We start from the raw sequence: 25,301 nt of genomic DNA on the forward strand, positions 1-25,301 counted from the left end.
GTACAACAGGTCTCTTGCAAGCAGGCATAACATATCTGGAGCGGAGACGATGAATGATGATGGACAGCTCCGCCTAATTGCTGGAATTAACCGACCGGCAGGGCAAAGAAGGCCTCCGGTGCGCAGTGCAGTCTTCAAGGTATGCTGGTCTTTAGAGCGATCATGACTGAGAACTTTGTACGCTGATCTGGATGCGAAGGCACAAACTGCATTTACAATTGAAATGCAACCTTAATCGCAGGCAACGTGCCGCATTTTGTACCTTTGCGCTTGATATCACCGTTTCCGTACCCATCAATGAATGGCTGAGATTTGATTCGAGAAGAACGAGGAAATGGAACCCGTGCGAATTAACCGAAGAAGGATTACACCCAACAAAAGTTGCCCTTCTTCCGCCCCAGTCACCGTTCGACTCCCCCCCGCTCTCTCTACTGTTAGGATCTGATGGCGGGGCGTTATGACAGCGATCCCTTCCAGGAAGAAGACGTTAATCCCTTCGCGGTGAGTTGGCCGATCTCCCCATTTTCCTGTTCCCATTCCACTTATTTTTTACTCGGGGCTTTCTAGTGATCAACGAATGTAGTAGGCCTGGTTAATTTGGTTCATCTTCTAAATTATGGCGCCAGATTGTTACCTATTGCTTTCTTCCCTTCTAAGTTTGGACGATTGCTTGCTGCTTCTGATTTCGGCCGTGTCATTCGGGTTCTGAAAGACTACTTCTTTTGTAGGTTTCAATGGGTACTAAAATGAGGGCTTACTCAGCATTGTTTTGTACTGTATTCTGACCTCGCAAAACCTAGCCAGGTTGTCGCAACCTTCTCTTTATGGACTTGGATTCTGAAGGCTCTGACTGAATTCCAGCAATATTGACTTCTAAAATATTTGCATAGAATTGGGATATGCCCTGCCAAACTTGCGTGCGATCAGTCCTAGACCACCCTGGTCTTATTCTACCCTAAAAGCACATTTGGCTGGCCCAAGCTTAATTGACCCGTAAGTATTCGTATTACTATGATGAAACCCAAAAAGTAGATCTTGGGTATCATTTGGACTAGGACAAAATTTGGGACATATGGTAGTTCGGGAACCTTGCTTCTTCGGTCACTTTTTCATCTTCACATGACATGATTTGATGTCAATACCACAAATCAAAGTCATTAAGGAATTATTCAGTATATTATACTTTTGTTTCAGCGACTTTTAGTAAATTTTATGATCTTGATATTGCCCAAAACTAGTTGATGCTTAGCTATGAGGAATTCTGGTATATGGTTCGTTGCTGGACAGTCTTCTTCAGTTGCACTAATTGAAAACTTATGATGAATTTGTTTTGACCATTAAATGATGTTTTGAGTTACTAGTCGAGGTACCCCTGTTCTTACGTTCTTGTGTTGAATTTTCTTTCGGAATGTTGTTTTAAATTGAGTCTGGCAGCTGCCATTTGTCAAAAATATTGCCCTTTAACAATGTAAAGCTAGGCTGAAACTCAACATGTAATGCAGATGTTCGGTTGCTGGTCTCTGGTTGGCAGCAAAAATATAGCTGTTCGGCTAGAGTTCATACTGCTTAAATATTTAGCATCATTATCCTCATCTTCACAATTGTCTGGTGATTATAAGATGCATACTGATGGCTCTTAATGTGTGTCTTCTAGCGTACTTGCTCATTGGCATTAATCTCTGGGAGTTCCTAACTATATTCATGAGTGATAGTTTCACATTATAATTTCTGGAAATTAGCTTGCATTGTGAATCAATCATATAAGAATAAAAGTTTAAAAATCTCGGTCTGATATTGGTTTTGACACCTTATACCCCTTGGTACCGATGAAAATAAATAAAAATTGAATATCAACCGGGACTGAGCTATGTATTCCAACATTGGTCCTTAGTCAGACCCGTATTTACCGGTTGGTATGTACCAGTCTAACCGACATTTAAAACCTTGTTTGTAATAGTTGTAGCTTTTTCTTCTTCATCAGTTCACTAAGTGTTGCACCGCTTGTTTGTCTATGCAGTATTGACCCATATTCTTATTTCATTTTTTTAGTTATGACCATGCTTTCAATGACAATTGCAAGTTGCTTAATGCATATCGTTGGATGCCATTCTACCGAAAGATGGAACTTCTAATTTTCTCCGCATGATAATGGCCATAAAAATTCAAGCATTCTTTTAAGATTGTTAATTTTAAACAGAAAAAATACCTAATTCTAGAAGCAAGTTTATTTTCTTATGGGAGAATTTATTAATTAATATCTAGCTTAGTGTCCCATTTGTTTCTTTGAAGATAAGTGTTTTTTACTTTTAGTTTGTTCTATTGTATCTGATATGCCTTCAGTATCATACATTATTTATGGCAGGAAACTGGAAGACGTGGAAAAGTAGCTGGATCAAATTATGGAGGAGGTCCACTAAGTTCAGCAGTACGTGTACTTCATAAACCTATCCTTACAGTGATACAACCAAGGTTGACTCGAGGTTATTGGTCTAGTTCTACATAGCATTAGTCTTAAGATCTTGTTTCCAATTATTTTGAATATTCTGTTGTTCTTTTATGATTTTAAGGTCTGTCACTAGACTTGATTAAGAGTCCTATTTAAGTAATGACTGCTGAAATCATGATTTTTCTGTATGGAAGATTTATTCCTTAAAAAATAAAATGAATCCTTAACACGACTCAAAATAATCTTAGAAGGAAGGACACCTGAGTGGGAATCATAAAACAATATGTCTGATTTGCATTCCTTTTAGGTTGGCCCAATATGACCTGAATTATAAGGATCATGAGAGATCTGACCAGTTTAGAGGGCTTATCCTTATTGCTATGATTTCTTCTCTTTCACTCTTTTTTACTTTGCCTTTTTTTTTTTTTCTATCTCACCTCTTTTCTGCCTTCCTTGCTCTCTGTTTTCTGTTGCTACAGCAATCATACTATTCTTTATTGGTTTGGGTCTTATACCAGCAGACCTGCCATTATATATGTTTCAGGGACTTCTGAACAGCTATTTTCAGAACTGGCATCTAAGGAACACAATCAATTAATGAACCTTATTTTTCTTGTGCAAAATTTGGATTAGTGATAGCATCATTCTCTAACCAATTATCTCAACTGAGTAACTTTGGTTGCATCATATGCAGTGTGGGTACTGATATTTCCAGAGTTTATGTTTTATCTGTTTAATGCAGGATTTGAAGAAAAAGGAAAGAGAATTACAAGCCAAGGAGGCTGAATTAGATAAGAGGGAAAAGGTATGCCCTTGAGTTGAGTGCTCATAAACCACCTAAGTCATTTCTTAGCCTTGGAATTTCATTTTTTGCTTTTCCTGTGCCAAAGTTTTTCAGATAGTTGAGACTAAATAACAGGAGATATGGTATATTCTTTTCTGTAAATTTCGTGTGTATGCTTCATTTGTGAGCCAACCATAACACAAGATCTTGGTTCTCAAGCATATTGAACACTATGTGGCATGCTTTACAACAAAACTAACTTTATTTGCTTTATAAGCTTTTGCTATATTTATAAGATCTATTGTGTACAAGATTTAAAAAAAATGGACTTGGGGTAGGTGATTGGTGATGACATAATGCTTTTGCAATATGTGGCTAGATGTGCAATTGGATTTGCAAGCTCTATTTTACAAAAATATAACTGATTTAAATACAAAAATATAGATTAACTAATGATTTAGCAATGTAAACAACATATGCATGAAATTACATGCAAATGTTTACTTTTAGTGTTTACTGTTGATCTGAATGTTTTTTTTATTTTATTTGTTGATATGTGCTTTCTGTTTGTTTTTGTTTATTTGTGGGGTAAACAGGAACTGAAACGTAAAGAACAGGCTGCAGCACAAGGTGACTTCTCTTTGTTTTCTTAAAACAAATTGTTAATACTTCTTTTAACATTGAACTTTAAGAAAGTAAACTTGCTCTTTTAAGAAAAAGACAAGTTTATTTTTATTTGCTATTAATCTGATTCCCTCATGTGTATTTCCTCTCTACAGCTGGCGTTGTTATGGATGAGAAAAATTGGCCACCTTTTTTTCCTATTATTCATCATGATATTGCAAGTGAGATACCCATCCACTTGCAAAGATTGCAGTATCTTGCATTTGCTTCATTGTTAGGTATGTTCAGACTCTTATTTCTTATCATTGTCGATGTTCCCCTCTGATGTTTAAGGTTCTCGATGCCTTCTTGTTTTCCTTGCTCAAAACATGTTAATTTTGTATCTTTATTAGTGTTGTAACAAAATTAAGGACACAAGAGAGGATCATATTAGTTAGTGTTCCACTATATGAAAGTTTATTTTACTATCATGACAGTAACTCTCTGGACTGTCATTTTATTTTGGTCTACTTTTAACATCACGGTGCATGATGCATTTACATCTTTTTACAAAGACAGTTATGCATAATTCATGGATGTGAAATGTATATGCATTATGCTGCATGTAGTTCATTTTTGGGTTAAGAAGCAGTTTCTTCTGCTGATAGGTAATATGAATCCTAAAAAGGTGAAACCAAAATTAGCTTTTTACATCATATATACAGAATGGTGTAACATTTTCGGTATACATTCTTAGTCAAATAGTTTTATGAATCATCATGTATAATTTGCAAGATCTATATGGAATGCATAATTCTAGTAGAATAACTATTGAACTATAGGTGTTTGTGAAACAAAATATAATATTGTTTCTCTTGGGTTTTTGGCAGGCTTGACAGCATGCCTCTTTTGGAATGTCATAGCAGTTACAACAGCATGGATTAAAGGGGAAGGTATTCGAAGGATCTTTCTTGGATGTCAATTTCATCATACCAGAACTGAAACTTATTTTACTTTCTTCTTATTTCTAGGTGTCAAGATCTGGTTCCTTGCAATCATCTACTTCATCTCTGGTGTCCCAGGTGCATATTTTTTGTGGTATCGGCCTCTTTATCGTGCCATGAGGTACAGACTCTTGTTGCAATCTGTTTATGAAGATCTGTGACCTTAGAATCTGCCAGATACAAACTTATTATTAAGTTTATGACATTATATTTTCCATGGCACTGTGATGTTTTATAGGACTGAGAGTGCTTTGAATTTTGGATGGTTTTTCCTGTTTTACTTGGTATGTGCTTTGGTGGTTTATATCTATGCTTAAGGTAATGTTCTATGGCAAATAAATATTCTCCAAGTGACTCTGTTATCTACATTGCAGCTTCACATTATTTTTGTCATATATTCTGCTGTCGCTCCTCCAATTATTTTCAAGGGAAAATCTTTAACGTAAGTTTTTCTTTTTATGTTTAATAGATGGTAAATAGTGAAAGCAATAAATTCTGATGGAGGTAGGCTACAGCTAACTTCGTTTGATACATTTTTTAAATCTGATATACAAATGTAAATTTGATTTCTTTTACTTTGAGAAAATAAATGAGGATTAGTATGTTGGAATATCAACTTTTGAACTTTCAAACATTGCTTGAGAGATCATGTTTATGATACGACTTCAAAGAATGCATATTCAATTTTATCTTCTTCAATTCTTATAAGAGTGTTAGCTTGTAATTCTAATGAATTTGTTGCAAGACTGCTTGAATTGTAGGAGAAATTAATGGAGACTTGTGATATTTTTGGAGTCATTAGATGGTAGTTTGTGCATAAATCTAAGGCCTTCTATGTCACTTGAAGTTTCACAAATGGGGGAGTTATAGCCTCCACAAAATGGTTCCAGTAGAAGAGAATTTTTAGCTAGCATGACATCAGTATTGGTGGGTAGGGTTGTATAACATCATATTAGCATTTGTTTGCAGAGGTTAGTGGAAAAGACTTACCTCTTAATAGGATACTTGTGACTTCTTCCCACTTAGTAGTAACATTCAATATTATTATCACTTTGTTGGACATGTGTTGGGTTCCATTGGTTTGTGTAAAATAAATTTAGATTGTTTTCTCTATCTGGGCTGCCTAGTATCTCTAGAAGCACTTATGTAATTTATTGTTATTATAGTAATTTAAAGTTATAGTCTAAGCTTATCAATAAAATGTGTTTATTTGTCTTAGTTCTGTAGACAATAGGAAGAATCAGTACATATGAAAAAATAGATCCACTTGTTATTGTTTCATTGAATGCTGACAATAAAACTTATTTCCTATGCCAAACAAATAAACTTAAATATTGTTGTCTGCTAATTGGTTTCTTTTACATGTTTCCTGTTGCAGAGGTATTCTGCCAGCAGTGGATCTTATCAGCAGTAAGGTTTTGGTTGGGGTGAGTTATAGGTTACTTGGAAAAATGTGTTATAATCTTGCTCTAGATTCTTGAAATTACTTTATAGACATGAACATTTGTGCTGAAATATTGCTGTCTGAATATTGCTGATTGAATAAGCTTGTTATGTTATGGAGTTCAATTAAAATCTAGTAGAGGTACTTGGGCATAACTGGATAGAGATATCTAGATTCAACCCAAGTATTAAGGGCCTATTTGGTTACCTGAAAATAGAGGTACCTTGACGTAGGACATCCCTAAAGGGATGCTTAATATGAAGATAAAGATGGTTGGGTGGGCAATAAATAAATAAAAGGCTAAAACAGAGAGAGAAGGTGAGAGAAACCTGATTTATAGAATAAGTAATTTAAGCAACAAAACACAAAGCGAAAGTTCAATCACATACCAAGATAATCAAAGAGGAGCGCTTTGACACCCTTTTGGTTGACTTCGGATGTTGAGAATTGAGAGATTGGTTTGTGGGTCTTCGTTGCAAGATGGTTAAGGATGGGAAAGGAGAGGAATGCAGGGGGATAATCTTGGACTCGCTCCAAGTCCTCTGACTTGATCGGGGTGAAGTTGTTGCTTCGCACCACTCACATAATTTGTGGGAAAACAAAACTAATATGCATTCCAATATTAATGATCCTAATACAATACTTTGGCCTCCTTATATAGGCCACAAATACAAAAAGAAAAGGAAGTTACAAATAAGAAATAAAATAAAAATCATATCAAGATGATTCAGTACATTGTATTGGATCATCTTTTGAGAAGATAGAGGATTCTAAAATATTCTCGTGAAATAATTTTCCTTCTATGTGCATGATGTTCTTCCTTTTTATGCAAGAGTATGATTCTATAGAATTATCTTCCTTCTTTGTGCATAATGCTCTTCATTTCTTGCAAGATGATGATTCTTGCAATATTCTCTCTTATTTATTTCCTTCTTCTACTTTATTATTAATCTAGAAAATAAGATGATAATTGTGTAGGATGTTACCACGTGGCAATCTTGAAACATCAATTGAACCCGAACCCGAGTTCACTATCAATCCAAGGTGATTTGGTTTGACACTTTTTCTTTACACGTTTTCGAAATATAGTTTGATTTCCATCAACTCTTCCTGACTTGAAAGCATTCATCTCCGAAGAATTGATGAGGCAATACTGATCATAGAGTTCAGGGTTGATTTGGAGTTCTTCTTTCGTGATCTATGTGCAATCTGAGTCTCATTGTCCTTTTTATTTGACAAGGAATCTCTTATATCTCTCGTTACGAGTGGAGACTTGTTGGTTGTCCAGAATATCCTATATTTCCTCTTTTCTCCTCTTATAAGTGGGTATAGGTGAGAAAAACATTATAGGTTGTGGAGGTGATAAGGTAGAAGGTGATAAGGAAGTAAGGTGGAGTATTATCTTGTAGTTCCTTGTATGGTGTGAAATCTTCAATATTGATACAACAACAATAACAAAGCCGTAAGTCCTAACTATTTGGGGTCGGCTACATGGATGTTTTGCTGTTATTGAGATCTGTAAAATGTTATATGTTTAGTTAAGTCCAGAGTATTTCTAAATCTTTAATATTGATAACTCGTGTAATACCAAGATCTGGTGAAAGGTCAAGTTCCTAGGTTTTGGAGCTGATATTTCGTATGATTTTGTAAGGACCAGAGTTTTTGGCATGAAACTTTTTCAGGGTTCCTCATGGATATCTCTTGGGTCGAACTCTCGTCGTTACCATGTCTCCCTCCTTGAATTATTGTGACCTATGATGAACATCTACAATAGACTTGTATAATTCATTGCTTAAATTAATCGTTCTATGAATTTCGGTATATAGGTCTTGGAGCTGTTTAGCAAAGGATTCAGCAAGTTCACTAGGTCTAGCTTATGGAGGATAAGAATAGATCAATAGGCTTTCGAGGTTGATGTCCATTGACAACCTCAAAAGGGGTAAGACCAGTAGAACTGTTGACAGAACTATTATATGCAAACTCAGCAAAAGGGAATACTAAGTCCCATGTGGACACATGATCACCAACAAGACAACGCAAAAGGTTACGTAGACTCCTGTTAACTACTTCAATTTGCCCATCGGTTTATGGGTGATATGTGAAAGAGAATTGTAATTTGTGTTCAAGATTTTCGATAAGATTTTCTAAAAACAACTTGTGAATTTCACATCCCTATCAGAAACAATGGTCTTTTGGTAGACCATGCAACCTAAGTTCTTTCATGAACAACCTGGCTACATGTGAAGTATTAGTAGTTTTCTTACATGGTAAAAAGTGTGTCATCTTTGCTAAATCGATCCACCAAAAAAAAAATGAAATCATGATCTCTGATGGTTTGTGTTAACCCAATGACAAAATCCATACTAAGGTCCTTCTAAGGGGTATGAGCTACAGGAAAAGGTGTATAAAGTCCTGTGTTATATCTTCTTCCTTTAGCCAATTGATAGGTACAACATTGAGATATGATGCGAGCCACATATCTCTTGAGGCTAGACCAAAAGAATCTATCCTCAACCGTGACAATGTTTTTATCTCGATCAAAATGTCCTACAACTCCTCCAATATGTATTTCCCAAACAATGAAGTCTCTAAGAGAACCATTGGGCATACACAAACAAACATCCTTAAATAAGAATCCGTCATGGATGGTAAACTGTGTGTTGTCTAATCTTGATTCTTCTAATAATGTTTTATAGGTCTTTACAAAATCTGGACAAGACATATACTCATCTCGTATATATTCAAATCCAGTCACTACACTGGTCATAGAGTATAAGACAAGTGTCATTCGACTAAGTGCATCGGCAGCTTTGTTTTCAATCCCTGGTTGGTACTTAAGGACAAATGTATATTCTTGGAGGAACTCAACCCATTTAATATGTCGCAACCCTAATTTTCTTTGTGATTGAATGTATCATAGGACTTGGTGATCTGAATATAGGATGAATTCATTTGGCGACAAGTAATGTGCTAATACCTCAAGGCTTGGACAACCACATAAAACTCCTTATCATAGGTGGAATATTTTTATTGGACTTTATTTAATTTTTCGCTAAAACATGATATAGGATGTCCTTGACTTAACGCACCACCTATTCCTACTCCTGAGACATCACAAGAAACCTCAAAGGTTTTCGAGAAATCTGGAAGTTGTAAAACAGGTGCTTGTGTCATTCTTTCTTTTATCTCGTCAAAGGCTGCTGTGGTCTATTTAAATTTACCCTTCTTCACACAGTTTGTAATAGGGGTTATGATGGTGCTAAAGGACTGAATGAACCTATGATAAAAGGTAGCTAGGCCATGAAAACTCCTAACTTCATGAATGCTTATAGGGGTAGGCCAATCTTCGATAGCCTTAACCTTTTCAGGGTCAACCGCAACTCCCTCAAAGAAGACAAGAAAGCCAAGAAAAATGGCATGTGATTGTAGACTTTAAATTAATATAAAGTTTTTCCTTATAAATGGCCTTAAGAAGTAGGTGAAGGTGAAGGAGATGTTCATCCTTGGCTTTACTATAGATGAGAATGTCATCAAAATAGACGACAAGAAAATGGCCAATGAAAGGACAAAGTAATCGTGTCATAACCCTCATAAATGTGCTAGGTGCATTTGAAAAATCAAAAGGCATGACTAACTGATGGAGAATCATTTAAATTTACAAAGGATTTCAGAAAAAATTATTCTATGTAATGAAATCATTAAAAAATTATCAATTAGTTGGTCTAGAAATTCTAAGAGTTGTATTGAAAATTGAAAAGTCTTTTGATCTTTCCGGGGAGTCTTTTTATATTTAGTGTACTTTTGTATTAAGTGCACTCATTTACTATTTAGGCATCCAAGAAATCATATTTTGGATTCCTAAAAGGCATATTAACTCCCTAGGGGATTACTCTTGGGAATCATTACCTTCATTGATTGTATCAAGGCTCCTAAGCCCCTATAAATAGTGGAGCTTATCAATGGATCAAACACTTCATATTTAAATAAAAAGAATTGCAAACTCTATAGTCTATTACTCTCCTCTTATCTCACACTTCTCTTTCTTTCTCTTCCGCTCTCTTCCTCTCTACTTCCTTGCTCTGATCTACACCAGTTTTGGTATCAAAGCCATCAATAAACCTGCCCTATGCCCCATTAGGTTTTAACTAGTAGCAAAAGCTTTGATCAACACTCAATGATCCTTGCACCTTAAACATCAACCCCTTGCGTGTGGAGTTGGACTTTGAGACGACTGTCTCTGCAAAATTGGTGGACCACATAACTCTCAGTACCAGGTAAATTTTGAAAACTTTACTAATATTTTTTGTTAGAAAGAAAAATCATATATTTTATTAGATCATGGTTATCATCTCTTATCCCCTCATTTTCTCCTTTTTTTCTATTTATCACCCTCTCGCTCCCCTTTAGCTACAACTACAATACCACTAAAATTTGAATCCTTGAAAATTATCTAAAAAAATAAAACAAAAGTAAAAAAAAAAGTGAGAAAACCATTTTATAAGCATTGCAATTCTATCTTATGCATTGCAACAATTAACAACCTTATTATCAAAAGGAAATTTGTTGACAACATTAGAATCATAACTTGGCGAGGTGCAAACCAAATCAATCTCAATGAATCCCTAAATCAATAGAGTGAGGTAGATACCCTTAGGACCGAGCTAGCAAATTATGGCACAATGTTGAACCAATCATATGATCAAATGACCCAAGTCGTAAGAGCTCTCCAACACCTTATAAATGACCCATGAATGAGGAGATTAATGAGTCAGTTAGGCAACATATCTATCCTCCACAAACCATAGCTTTAAATCAAGAAATTTTACCTACTCCCCAAATCCCAATTCAAATAAATTCTAGGTTCACCTATAGGGCATCTATTCACAATCATAATGATTTCAGGGAACCTACTAGAAATTCGTAAACCTATGGTCCAACAAGTTTGGTTTGCTGATAATCTAGGAGAAATAATTAGAAAAGTCAAAGTGGATATGTCAGACTTTGATGATAGGTTTGATTGAAATGTATTTGTTGACTGGTTAGATAGCATGGAAAATTGCTTTGAGTAGTATGGAATGATTGATATTGAACGTGTATGATTTGCAAAAATAAAACTAGTAAAGTTCGTTATGAAATATTGGCAATATGTCCAATGTAGTCTAGAATGTCATTAAGAGCCTCCTATCACTCAATGGAAAGTTATGAAACAAAAAAGAAAAATATTTAACCTACTTTCGAAGCCAACTGGTTGAACAATTGTTAAACCTTAAACAGTTAAATTCAAGTGTAACAAAGTATTTGGCCCGATTTGTGGAACTTTTAATTAGGTGTGAAATAAAAGATGATCAAATCATCACTGTCCGAAGATTTGTTAATGTGTTGAGATTTGACATCTAACAGAAAGTCTCTCTTAGTTTCCTCAACACTGTGGAGAAAGTTTCCTGATAAGCCCTTGAGATTGAAAAGTACATCAAACTTTATCCAATTCATCGAGCATCTTCTTAGTCTCTCGATAATAGAACTATTTTCCAATCTACCAAAAGTAATGTGATCAAGAGACTAAACCTTAAAGTAGTCACATTCGACCGTATTCAAAGTAACCTACATTCACAAAACCACTCTACCTATGACCGAGAGATGCCTAGTGCTAATCAAAATGGACAATTACCAAGACAAGACTTGCTGTGATGTCCTACCACTAAACATTGCCCACATTCTTTTAAGTTAGCCTTGGTTATATGACATTGATGTTATCAATCATAGAAGAGCAAACACATGCCTTTCTATACAAATGCATCATCCTACGACCAACAAATCATCATAAAAGGATAAATTAGGAACTCCCAAGTCTCTTCCACAATGTCACGAACAAAACTATAAACAAGGTGTTTAATGTAATGCTCATGTATGCTCGTGTCTTTTGGTTTGTTTATACTTTGCACAGCATGTAGAGAGGTTTGGTGGCCATTTTAGGCTTGTAAATAAAGGTTGTGTCATGTGGACACTTATGAGAGATTTCTGTCTATAGTGGACTATTTTGGATCCTTTGTTGTGCGACCGTTTAGAGCTTGTGAAGTTTGTTTGTAATTTGCATTGGTTATGAAGTGTTTTCTGAAATGTTTGCTTGTGGATCCCGAGTGAGGCGCTTTCTCTAACTCGTTTTCTCTTTTGTAGGTCCTAAGAGACCATGGAAGGTTTCAGGGAGGCTGACCTTTGTATACGGATATGCAAGGGTGTCGCACGACTTAGGCAAAACCAGCTAAGTCCGTGACATATGGTATTAGAGCGGGACAAGCACTCATAGAAACACTTGGCATGCCAACATGGGGGACCTAGCGGGGTTGCGTTGAGGGCAGCCAGCACGCACGACTATTTGGGGGAAAGCGAACATGGAGATGCAGGGAAAAGGAGTCACTCAAAGGAGCGGGCATATGAGATTGACATTTAGAGGAATGACTAACCCTTCGCGCAAGAGGCACCATGAGGACAAGCAAGCTGGGAAGAATGCGTAGCGCACAAAGGTTGAGATGGCTGAGTTTGAGTTATGGCTCAACATTAACAACCATACTTGATGGTGCTCAAGGCAAGCGAGGCGCTTGATAAAAGATGAGACCGTGTAAGGTGGAATGGGTTGTTCAACGATCGAAAGAGTTATGCAAAGCTCACAAAGGTGAGGGCAATTGCTAACTTGAAGAATTTGATACTCATGCAAAGGCTTCTATGCGAACGATAGAATGTTCGTGGCCATCCCAAGGCGACCGAAACTCGGTGCCATGGAGCATTGAAACTTTCTCTTCAGCATGAGAAGGATACGTCTATAGTAGGCTGAAGTATGCAGCAAGTTCAGCATGTTGCTAGGCCTTAAGGGGTGCAGTAATGGGTTGTATTGACGTGGAGTCACAATCTAGCAAATGCGTTTGCGAGAGGCAGAACGAAGCACAGTTTGTTCAGCAAGGCGGAGTAGTCCAAGGGGATGGGGTCTCTGAAACTTTCAAAGTGAAGGAAGCGATGAGAGAAGTTGCTCCAACAGGACAGATATCCAGGAGTGATAAGTTTTGGCTCTATAGAGGGAGAACCATGTGCAATGGACCGCACATGTTGAGGAGGAGTACCTCAAAATAACTTCATAAAGCTCAACGGATCGAGCGAGTGGCGAGGAGTCGTCGCATGATCTCGCTTGAGATAATGTATTAGGGAATGCATTGCGGAATCAAGTGGGGGAGCGATCCAAGGCAATACAAATGAAAACACACTTGGAATCGATATGGAGATCAGACTCAACGAAGGGCTGACTCGTGGAATGGTGGGCGCGAGGGCTACCATCAACTCAATGCAAAATGAGGAGCGAAGCAACTTGGGTGTAACTTGGCGAAGTACCTAAGCCGCATGAAGGGAGCCAGTATAGAAGATGGAACATAGAGCGAAGGCACAGAGCTTTCCTTGGACAGAGGTCAAGGACATGAACTCTTGTAGAGGCAAGAGCGGGATCATGTCGTTCCATGGGTCCTTCATTATGATGGAGCGGGCTCATCTTGCATGGTGCCAAAGACAAAGGGAGCTTCGAGGCACATGTATCATACCTCATAGAAGCATTTGACGGAGGAACTGAGGCGACTCAACTTGCGGAGGTGAAGTTGGGTTCAGAAGGCCTTGGCACGGGGCAAGAGGATGCGGATGAGGGTACTCTTGAAGAATATGCTATAGTGCTGCTATTTAAATTGACATGAAGGGAGTTGTGCGCAGCAGAGATTGTGTTGGTAGGGGTAGAGGCCCAGGATCCAGACAATGGTGCACCAATTTCAGCAAAGTCGGTGGACTTCGGGAGCTACTAGGCAATGGACTGTCTTAGAGCGGTGCTTTGTCTATGTGTGACCCAAGAGCGGGTGGACAAAGGTCGATTGCCAAAGGAGTAAACACAATTGAAAGTGGAAGAGGCCTTGCAATGTGTTGGCAGAGGCCACGCATGGAGGGATCATAATCCGAGTTCATCCCACAAGAATTAGAATGCAATGGAGATGTCACCAGGAGGCGACATGGTGCAGCGAATCGTGGTGGAACAGTTCATGGCAATGCAATATACATGAATATAGTCTCGTGAGGGACTATATCATATGGAAGTATGATCGGGAGCTATTGGGAGCTCTACTTCGGTGAACAACGCGACGACAAAAAGGGCTATAAATTCAAGGAGTGAAGGTCATGGTACCGTAGAGGCGGGTCTTCCGTGCGTGCATCGAATTTTGCATCGGATGAAAGCCTTGGTCATCAGCATATGGGGGGCTGTGTACTAACGAGGGAAAAGTTCGAATGCAGGTACCAGTGAGTTCCATGGGAGGGATTTGATCATGCAGAGGTATGATTGGAGCGGCTGGAGAGTTAGACTACTTCAGACCTCATATTCGCTTAAGGGAGCCCGGCAAGTTAGAGGATAAGGCCGAGTAAGCGAACGTTATTACCAAAGAAGCTAAGGAGAACAGAATCGGTGTAAACCCTGCAACATAATGGCAGAGACCATGCATGGGAGTTGCAGTCTGTCTTTTTATCGACCAAGGGGAACTGCTTGAAGAACACAGAGGTGTTGAAGTAGAGGGTCGAAAGGGGCGAGGAAGCGACGACGAGTCTAAAGGGACTTAGCTACCCAAAAATCAAGCATCGGTTAGAATGGAGGTGGACTCGGAGGAGTGTCATAGTACCACAGAGGCAAATCTACCGATTATGAAGAAAGGGACGCAGATGCGAGGCGACGGATAGTAGGGCTATGGGCATGACAATGCCATGGTATCACAAAGGCAGGACTTCCGTGGAGTCATCGATCCCCTGCTCTCATGGGGGGGAGAGCGCTTGGTCGTCAAAGGGGGTCGAGGAGGTGGAGAATGCAGAGGCAAACTCCAAGTACCGGAACAAGGCTGAAGGGCAGAGGCCAGGAAACTTCGTAAGACCGGTGTCAACGAGCTTCTCATCAAGATAGCCGAAAGTGAAGGACTTCGGGTCAATGCAAGAGTGCAAGACCAAGGAACAAAGTAGGCAGTATGCGGTGTTGTATCATTGCTACTCAGTGGAGTAAGCGGCAGGGTTGATAGAGAAGACGGTACAATCCCAGAGGTGACCAAAACTATTAGAGACTTACTCTAAGTTGGGGTGAAAACTTCCTGCATTCCAAAAGTTTGATGGCATTGAGAAGGTGAATCACAGTAACTAACTCAATGCAAGGAGTGCAAATACTTCAAGTGCTTCAGAAGTGTGAGCAAAGATCAGATGAAGACCAGTAACCAACTCGATGCATGGAGTACAACCCTCGAGGAGGCGGGCGAAGTCAAGTAACCTTTGCCTTCTCAACTTTTAAGAGAATGGGCGAAATCGAATACCTCAATTCTCTTATTTATCTAGCAGAGGAGCTCTGCACATGTTCAAAGACCCTTCGAAGAAACCAAATGGAAGACAATAATTGTCAAATCCTCACCAATGGTGATCAGTGCTACTGAGAGTAGATTATCCACTTCATTTCCCAACAGAATGCCAATCGAAAGTGGAAGTGATGCGAATCTACTTGGAAGTGACAACTAAGTGAAAGAAGAGTCGATGGGCAAATTTTGTGGAGGAAGGATCTAAAACTTCAAAAGTTTGTGAGGCGATACTCGTTAAAGTTCCAATAAGCATCCACCCAATTCAGGCAGCATGAGGCATTTGAGAGATTGGCGCATAGTAAGGATGGTCTCTTCCTTTATCTGAAGGATCCGCAGGAACCAACAGGGATCAACACAACTCAGTCAATCATACACCAGAGTCAGAGTCATTGACGAGTTAAAGTAGCATGGCGGATCAAAAGTTCGACTACTCAACAACAGCAGCGGAGAGCAGCTGAGAGCCAAGAGGCACATTATAGTTAGAGCGGAAGATTGAAGACTCAGTAAAGGCAAGGAGTTGTAGTGTCGGTAAGCTTCGACGAGGATGTCGAAGGAATAAGTGAGGGAGAATGTCACGGACAAAACTGTAAACAATGTGTTTAATGTAATGCTCATGTATGTCTGTGTCTTTTGGTTTGTTCATGCTTTGTATAGCATGTAGAGGGATGGTCGAAGGCTTAACAACCCCAATTTAGTTGGGTCTGGTGGCTATTTTAGGCTTGTAAATAAAGGTTGTGTCATGTGGACACTTGTAGGAGATTTTGATTTGTAGTGGACCATTTTGGATCCTTTGTTGTGCGACCATTTAGAGCTTGTGAAGTCTGTTTATAATTTACATTGGTTATGAAGTGTTTTCTGAAATGTTTGCTTATGAATCCCGAGTGAGGCGCTTTCTCTAACCCGTTTTCTCTTTTGTAGGTTCGAAGGGACTATAGGAGGTTTCGGGGAGACTAATCTTTATATACGGACATGCAAGGGTGCCGCACAACTTTGGCAAAACCAGCTAAGTCCGTGACAACAAGCCCCTACCACCAAGGGACTTCATTTATTGGATCCTAAATTTTTTAAAATAGAGAGCCTAAACAACAAATTTTATGTGGTTATTAATGCTAGAGAAATTTCTAGCCCTTGTACTATTTCTGACCTAACTCCTAAAGTTAAATCCTTATTAAAAGAATTTTTTGATGCCATACCCTCATAATTACCTAATGAGCTATCATCCTTACGATAAATTCAACATGTCATTGACCTTATCCTAAAATCATAGCTCCCTAATCTCTTATATTATAAAATGAATCTTAAGGAGAGAGCCGAGTTAAACAAACAAGTTAAAGAACTTTTTGCTAAGGCTTTGTGCAACACAACCTCAGTCTTTGCATTGTCCCTGCTTTGTTAACCGCTAAGAAAGATGGGTCTTGGAGGATGTGTCGATAGCCAAGCGATTAATAAATAAGAATCAAATATCGCTTCTAGATTCCTTAACTTGAGGATATGCTAGACCTTCTCATTGGATCTAGTTAGCTTTCGAAACTTGACTTAAGAAGCGGATACCACCAAATTTGTATTAGACCTGGTGATGAATGAAAAACAATATTCATAACTCAAGATGGCCTATACAAATGGCTAGTCTTACCCGTTAGTCTATCGAATACCCCAAGTACTTCCATACGTTTCATGAATCAAGTTTTATAACTCTACATAAGAAAATTTATTATAGTCTACTTTGACGATATCTTAATCTTTAACAAGACTAGAGAGAATCATTTAGAACATCCTTGATAGGTTCTTACTACCCTTCGAGTTGCTAAGCTCTATGTTAATATGAAAAAGTGTTCTTTCATTCAAATCCATGTCCTATTCCTAGGCTTCATCATTTCTGACCAAGGTGTTACCACTAATTAAGAAAAGATCTACGTCATTTAGATCAGCCTGAGCCTAAAACCCTTTGTGAGATTCGAAGTTTCCATGGACTAGTCTTTTTCTATAAGAGATTCATTAGAGAGTTTAGGTCCTTCATGATACCTATTACTGATTGCCTGAAGTAAGGTGAGTTTTCTTGGACGTTACCTGCTACTAAAGCCTTTACTGACTTTAGTAAACCCTTTGAGGTCACTTGTGATACCTCTAATATATGGATATGAGGAATTTTAAGTCAAAAGGGTCAGCCTATTGTCTTTTTCAATGAAAAACTTAATGATGCAAAACAAAATTATTCTACATACGATAAAGAATTCTATGCGATTTTGTAACATCTTAGGTATTAGCGATATTACCTTCTACTACAAGAGTTTGTTTTGTTGTCTGACCATCAGACCTTAAGGTACTTGAATGCCCCAAAGAAGTTAAATGCCTAATATGCCAAATTGGTCAAGGTTCTCAACAAATACTCTTTTGTAATTGAGCATTGTTCTAACGCTTAAAATAAAAATATTAACGCCCTTAATTGAATTTCTACAATCCTGTCTACCATGAGTCTCAAGGTCATAGATCCAAGCGAGAGTAAAAGAAAAGTATACTCAATATTCAAACTTTAGTCATATATATTGAGAAGTTCAAGATGGAAACCATCATAAACATATGGACTTCATTCTTAGGGATAGTTATCTTTTTTGATCTACTGGATTGTGTGTTTCTCGATTCTCCCTTCAAGACTTTCTTATCTGGGAAATACACGCGTGTGGATTAATAGGTCACCTAGGCCAAGACAAAACCATTGCATTTGCTAAGGATAGATTTTATTGACCGTCCTTAAAGTGAGATGTTGCTTGAGTAGTGTCACAGTGTCAAATTTATCAAATTATCAAAACTTGCAAACACAATTCTAACCTAGACACCCCATTACCCATTCCATGTTCACCATAGCAAGATGTAAGTTTAAATTGTCCTTGGACTATTCAAAATAGCCTGTGGCCATGATTCTATTTTAGTTGTTGATCGATTTTAAAAAGATAGCCCACTTTATCCCATGTAACAAGACCAACGACGCCTCACATATTGCTGAAGTGTTTTTTCGAGAAGTGATTAAATTACATAGCTTGCCCTCGACCATTGTGCTTGATAGGGATGTGAAATATGTTATCTACTTTTGAAAAACTTTATGAAAATTATTTAGCACAATATTAAAATTCTCTTCAACCTTTTACCCCAAACAAATGGACAAACTGAGGTTGTTAACTGTTCCTTGAGAAATCTTCTTTTAGATGATTAGTTGGGGTGAAACCAAGAAATTGGAACTTAACGTTACCCACGACAGAGTTTGCATACAATAACTCAATCAATCGTTTGATCGAAAAAAGCCTATTTGAAGTTTTCCTCAACTATACTCCTTGCACACTCATTGACTTTGCACCTCTTTCACTTGATTATCGTGCATCAGAACCAACCAACACTTTCTTTCAACATATTCATGATTTACATGCTGAAATATGACGTAAAATTATCATAAATAATGAAAGTTACAAACTTTCTACCAATGAACATCATAAAAATCAAGAGTTTCAAGTTGGTAATTATGTCTTGGCTTGCATTTGTCATGAGTGATTCCCTAAAACTAAAAAAAAAGTTGCATGCCCGAGCTATTGGTCCTTTCCCTATTATCCAAAAATTGGGTTCTAATGCATATATGCTCGATTTGCCTTTTTGACTTAAATATTAGTCTAGTTTTCAATATGGAGGATTTAACTTCATATCATGGTATTTTTGAGCCTCCTTTTTTATCTATCAATGTTCCTATAGGTGACAATCCTCCTAAAGGACCAATTCTCGCACAACATAGTGATGACATAGAGGCCATTCTTGATGATAGCCTATTACAACTGCTACTAGCATTATTCCACACTTTCTTATCAAGAGGTATGATCATCCAACTATTGATGCCACTGTGGATACTTTGGAGAAGTTACGTGACTTTGCACACGACCTATTGGATTAGTACCTTATATATCACTCTTCGAGGTTGAGTTCTTTTCCACCAGGGGAGAATGATGGAGAACCATCTAGCTTTACAATGGATTTCAGAAAAGTCTATTCTAGACAAAGAAATCAACTAAAAGTCATCAATTAGTTGGTCTAGAAATTCTAAGAGTTGCGTTAAAAATTGATAAGTTTTTTGGTCTTTCTAAGGGCTCCTATTGTATTAAGTGCACTCATTTACTATTTAGGTATACTAGAAGTCACATTTTAGATTTCTAGAAGTCATACTAATTCCCTAGGAGATTACTATTAGGAATCATTGCCTTCATTGATTATACCAAGGCTCCTAAACCCCAATAAATAGTGGAGATTGTCAATGGAGCAAATAATTTATATTTAAATAAAAAGAACTGCATCTTCTTTAGTCTCTTACTCTCCTCTCTTATTTGACACTACTCTTTCTTCCTCTTCGCCTCTCTTCCTCTACTTCCCTACTCTGTCCTACACCACTAACCATTCATACAAACCATCCTTTGTTAAAGGTCATTTTTCACTCATCTCCTTAACGAATACAAATATGATGATAACCACTCCTTAGATCAATTTTGGAGAAGTATTTTGATTCCACCATCATAACTAACATGTAATCAAGTCTAGGTATGGGAAACCTATGCTTAATTGTGATTTTATTGATGGCTCGAATGTCTAACACCCAACTATCCTTTTTAGGTGTGAATAGTGCAGGGGCAGCACAAGGACTTAAGCTTTCTCTAATAAAACCTTTCCGTAGGAGTTTATCCACTTGTCTTTTTAGTTCAGTATGTTCTAAGGGGTTCATACTATAATGTGGCAAGTTTGGAAGAGTTGACTTTGGGACTAAGTCAATAGTATCTTGAATGTCTCTAAAAGAGGGAAATTCATTAGGCAATTCCTCATGGGTGAGATGTTTAAATTCTTTTAAGAGCCTTGTCAACTTCCTTGGGATGGTCTTGGGCCGCTTCAAGCAATGACCTTTATACTTCCTTTTGGTCATAAGAGCATAAATTATCCTCTCTTGTTGGTTTTCATATTCAAAAGATTTTTTGTTTAATACATGTAAGGGTTTATCCTTTTATAGCATTTTTGAGCTTTTATTAACCTCAATTGGCTTACATGGGTTTAACATAATTTTCTTTCCCTCATGTTTAAACATATAAGTGTTGGCATGACAAAAATGGCTCACATCCATGTCAAAGAGCCATGATCGTCCTAAAAGGATATGGGCAACTTCCATAAGAAGGACATCACACCAAACCTATCCCTGATAAGTTGCAAACTTAATGGGAACTAGACAACACTGTTTACCAAGGATGGTGACTTTATTTACCCTTGCTACCTTATAGGGTTGACGGTGTGTTTCAAATTTCGGTTTCATTCTTTCAAGGGTTCCTATGGATACGACATTTGCACTACTATCCCCATCAATGATTATCTTACAACTCTTGTCGCCCACTTTAATGTGGGTATGAAAAATATTGGTTTGTCTCCAATCCTCCTCTACCTTGGGTGTGGTTAAGATACGTCTCAAGACAGCAAGGGTTTCATCGTTATTTTCATTAGCTTAATTGACTTCTTCAGGGATGTGAGCTAATTTATTTTCGAGTATTTTATTTTTTTCAAAGTCATTTCCTATGTGAAGGGCTCTTGATGGGCATTGATGTGCAAAGTGTCCTGTCTTGTGGTAATTAAAGCAACGAGTTGAGGTGTCGCTTTGTCTTAAAAGTTTGATAACAATCTTTCCTTTATTGTCTTAGGGATGTCTAATGGTTGGATCACTAAATCGATTTTGAGTGGAGGCTGTATTGGAAATTTTAGAAGGCTTATCATTTTCATTGACCCTATGTATGGCAAACTCTCCAACTTGGGAACTGAACGTCCTAGGGACATGAACCTTAAGATACTGCTATATTATATATATGTTCCAGAGAGTTAATAACATATAAGATTAACTCTTTCCTAATTTCAAGCTTTAGTCTCTTGAATGTCACATCTAACCATCAATTCATCAAACTTATTAATATATTCAAATACATACATATTGTTTTGATGCAAGGTTTGGAGTTGATCCATTAAATGTTCTTGGTAGAATATAAGGATATATTTTTCTTTTAGTTTTTCTTTCATTTCATCCTAATATTCTATTGGAGTTTGGCCTAAACGTTGAATTCGTTTTTCAATATTGGTCTAGTGGAGTTTGGCTTTACCTATGAATTTCATTTTTGCAAAGCATACTCGAAGACCTTTTGACATATCATACTAATTGAAGTAGTCATCCATATCAGACAACCAATCAATAAAAACCCTTGCGTCCAACCTGCCATTGAAGCAGGGTGCTTCTACTTTGACCATTTTTCTAATGTCATCATTAACCTCCCTAAAATTGTGTCTACCATGACCAAGGTGATTTTGGTGGTTCTCGTGCATATCCAAGTTGTACATGTGTCATGATGATGCAAGTGGTGGAGCATGAGGCCTTTCATATGCTCTTTCGGGCTTATACTCAAAATGTTTTAAGTGATTTCTAGGATTGGTATTTTTTTAAATATGATTTTGCTCTTAGTCTAACTCTTGATCTGTCTTAGTATGATTTGAGTTATCATCATCCTGAGTTGGATCTAGGACCTTTGAAGTTCCAACTTTCTTAGCATATTGTCTCTTTCCAAAGGAAACCACGAGAGAAGGTGAGAGAAACCTGATTTATAGAATAATTAATTTAAACAATAAATAACAAAGCGGAAGTTCAGTCACATACTAAGATCATCGAGGAGTGCTTTGACATCCTTTTGGTTGAATTCGGATGTTGAGAGATTGGTTTGTGGGTGTTCGTTGCAAGATGGTTGAGTATGGGAGAGGAGAGGAATGTAGGGAATAATTTTGGACTCACTCCATGTCCTCCGACTTTGATCGGGAGGAAGTTGTGGTCTCGCACCACTCACACAATTTATGAGAAAACAAAACTAATATTCATTCCAATACTAATGATCCCATTACAATACTTTGGCCTCTTTATATAGGCCATAAATACAGGAAGAAAAGGAAGTTACAAATAAGGAAGAAAATAAAATTCATATCAAGATGATTCAGTACATTGTATTGGGTCATTTTTTGATAAGATGAGATTCCAAAATATTCTCGTAAAATAATCTTACTTCTTTATGTATGATGTTCTTCCGTCTTTTGCAAGATGACGATTCTGAAGAATTATCTTCCTTCTTTGTGCATAATGCTTTTCCTTTCTTGCAAAATGATGATTCTTGCAATATTCTCTCTTATTTATTTACTTCTTCTACTTTATTGTCAATCTAGAAAATAAGATGCTAATTATGTAGAATATTGTCACATGACAATCCTAAAACATCAATTGAACCTGAACCCGAGTTCACTATCAATCCAAAGTGATTCAGTTCGGCCCTTTTTTTTTTTCCACATCTTCGAAATGTAGTTTGATTTCCATCATACCTGCTGCTATAAATTCAATGTAATTGGAAGTGTTGCATTTAAAAATTCTCTTGATTGTTTGGTTGCTTGCATTTGCAACTGCAGTTTGCTGTGTGTTTTGTTTTGTTGCCTTTGTTCACAATTGCTGTTTCACTCATCTAGTGTTTGGTGGTGAATGAAGATTGTGGGAAGATGGAAGAAAATACTGTGGTTATTGAGATGGGTAACAGCAGTTGTGCGGCACGAAAGGAAGGATGAAGAAAAGGATCACAATGGTCAAGGTGGGTGGTTGGAGGGGACACTGGAAACTGGAGAGATATGTGGTTGTTGTATGTAATACAGGAGATGCTCTGGATGGAGTCAACTTTACCATCATCTCTAGCCAGGTTTGGCCTGAGGCAGCCAAAAACTAATTATTAAGCACAAAAGTATAGCATACGTGTATTCAAAATATTAAAGTATAATGACATGGTTCAGACCCAAGAATTCTCACAATAAATTGGTGTACATTATGAACCTAAACATGCATAATCTGATTTCATTTGGGCAGGGCCAGGCTAGAGAAGCTTTTACCTAAGTCAAACGAATTTTGATTGGGCATATATTTTTTGCCCATGTTGGGCCTGACCAAGTCAAAACATTGTGCGAGTCTCCCCAGTAGCAGTCTAAATTGTTAGTTTACACAGATGGGCTAGCCAAAAAAAAAGGTCTGCAGGGGAGCAATTATTTGAAATAATAGATCCTAAATTGTAACTATTCTGGAGTTCAACCTGCAGGTTGTTTGGTTGCACTTGGAAGTATAGACTAAAGGTCCTAAGTTGCAATTGTAATGCAAGAAATATTATACATGTCAACTTGATAAAGTGGCCACAGTGCCACGTTGCATATACATGGTATGTGGGAGCATATGCAGCTGCATATACAATTCAATTAAGGTATTCAAGTTAACTTTAATATGGAGATTAAGAGTAATACAATCAACTCTAGATTGTTAGTGACTGAACATATGCTTGGACCTAATAAAAAATTATAGGATGATTTTATACTCATTTAAGAACTCAAGTGATAAGTTATAAGAAACGAGTATAGATGTAACTGATGAATGTCATAATATTTCCACATATGCTAGCCACATACTACATTCCAGAACACATGCCTGCACTACTCAATGGTCATCTATTGTAACATAGCAGCTAAACATCTGCTTTAATTAGATTTTTTTATTCAGTATGATGCTCCAAGCAAGCACTTTATTTTCAAGAAATAACTAGTCTGATTTGATGGGGAACATTTATATCTCCTTACTAAAATTGTAACAGAGAAGTGATAAAAATATATTCAAGGTTATACGATATATCACTCTCACTGCTCAGTCAATATCCTATTATGGTGTTATCTGACGCTAGATTGTTTTTTGCACTTGCAGATTTTCTATTTCGTTGGGTTTGGCTTGTTCTGCCTCGAGGCACTGCTCAGCGTTTGGGTCATGCAGGTCTGGCAATTGACAATTTCTGTTGTCTTTCCTTTTAAAGTTAATTGTGTTTACTTCATTGATTAAAGTATGTTTATATAAGGTTTGAGGTCATCAGTAATCTTGCTTATCATTTGTATACTAAATAAAATATAGTCATAGAGTATTTTGAATAAAAATACCTTGGTTTCCAAATGAGAAATCAGAATGCCTTATGAGATCCAGTAAAATTTGAATTTGTAAAAGGACAGTTCTTGTTGAATACAATGTTTCACACATTTTTACTTTTGTTGTAATCCTGTGCAGAAAGTATATATGTACTTCCGAGGGAGCGGAAAGGCTGCAGAAATGAAGCGGGAGGCAGCACGTGGTGCTATGAGGGCGGCAATATGATTATTGTGTTTAGAATCACTTGGTTTCAATGGCCACTGTCTGATTGGAAGGCAAGAAATGCTCTTGATCAAGCTGATGCTTTGCATGCTTGATTTCTTCTTGGTCATTCATGTCTTCAGATTATTGTCAGGCATCTACCTTGCATGAGCACTAATTAGAGTACACTGTCCTTTTTCCAAAAATTTACTGGGGAAGTTTGTATCTGCTATGGCTTCTTTGAAGCCTCTTCTTGATTGTGTTAACCATCTGATTTCTTCCAACCACAGCAGTGACTGTTCCTGTTACGGTGGTCGATGTGCTATCGAAAATAGTTTGTAGATATTCGCATGATGCCTTTCTGATTGACCCCTATTTACATAAATT

General features: G+C 37.4%; 1 protein-coding gene across 7 annotated transcripts; it reads left to right on the forward strand.

Moving 5' to 3' along the window:
* LOC135597240 (secretory carrier-associated membrane protein 1-like) lies at nt 1-25,259 on the forward strand. Of its 7 annotated transcripts, none has more exons than XR_010481161.1 (14): nt 1-139; nt 242-501; nt 2,363-2,425; nt 3,189-3,251; nt 3,827-3,860; nt 4,010-4,132; nt 4,724-4,786; nt 4,865-4,958; nt 5,076-5,121; nt 5,212-5,279; nt 6,216-6,264; nt 23,256-23,460; nt 24,501-24,566; nt 24,852-24,923. XR_010481161.1 is itself a non-coding variant. In XM_065089938.1 (14 exons), exons 2-14 carry the CDS (start codon nt 445-447, stop codon nt 25,028-25,030), a joined length of 1,005 nt encoding a protein of 334 aa, XP_064946010.1. In that variant the 5' UTR covers nt 1-139; nt 242-444; the 3' UTR covers nt 25,031-25,259. The 7 variants fall into 7 exon arrangements, 5 of the variants coding, with proteins under 5 accessions (XP_064946010.1, XP_064946025.1, XP_064946017.1 ...); XM_065089938.1 differs by having other exon boundaries at nt 23,256-23,355; nt 24,852-25,259; XR_010481164.1 differs by lacking the exons at nt 23,256-23,460; nt 24,852-24,923 and adding an exon at nt 16,604-16,692 and having other exon boundaries at nt 24,501-24,558.
* Nucleotides 25,260-25,301: the final 42 nt, after the last annotated feature.

The sequence above is a fragment of the Musa acuminata genome, chromosome BXJ1-2, assembly GCF_036884655.1.
Source record: "Musa acuminata AAA Group cultivar baxijiao chromosome BXJ1-2, Cavendish_Baxijiao_AAA, whole genome shotgun sequence".
Classification (NCBI taxonomy): Eukaryota; Viridiplantae; Streptophyta; class Magnoliopsida; order Zingiberales; family Musaceae; genus Musa; species Musa acuminata.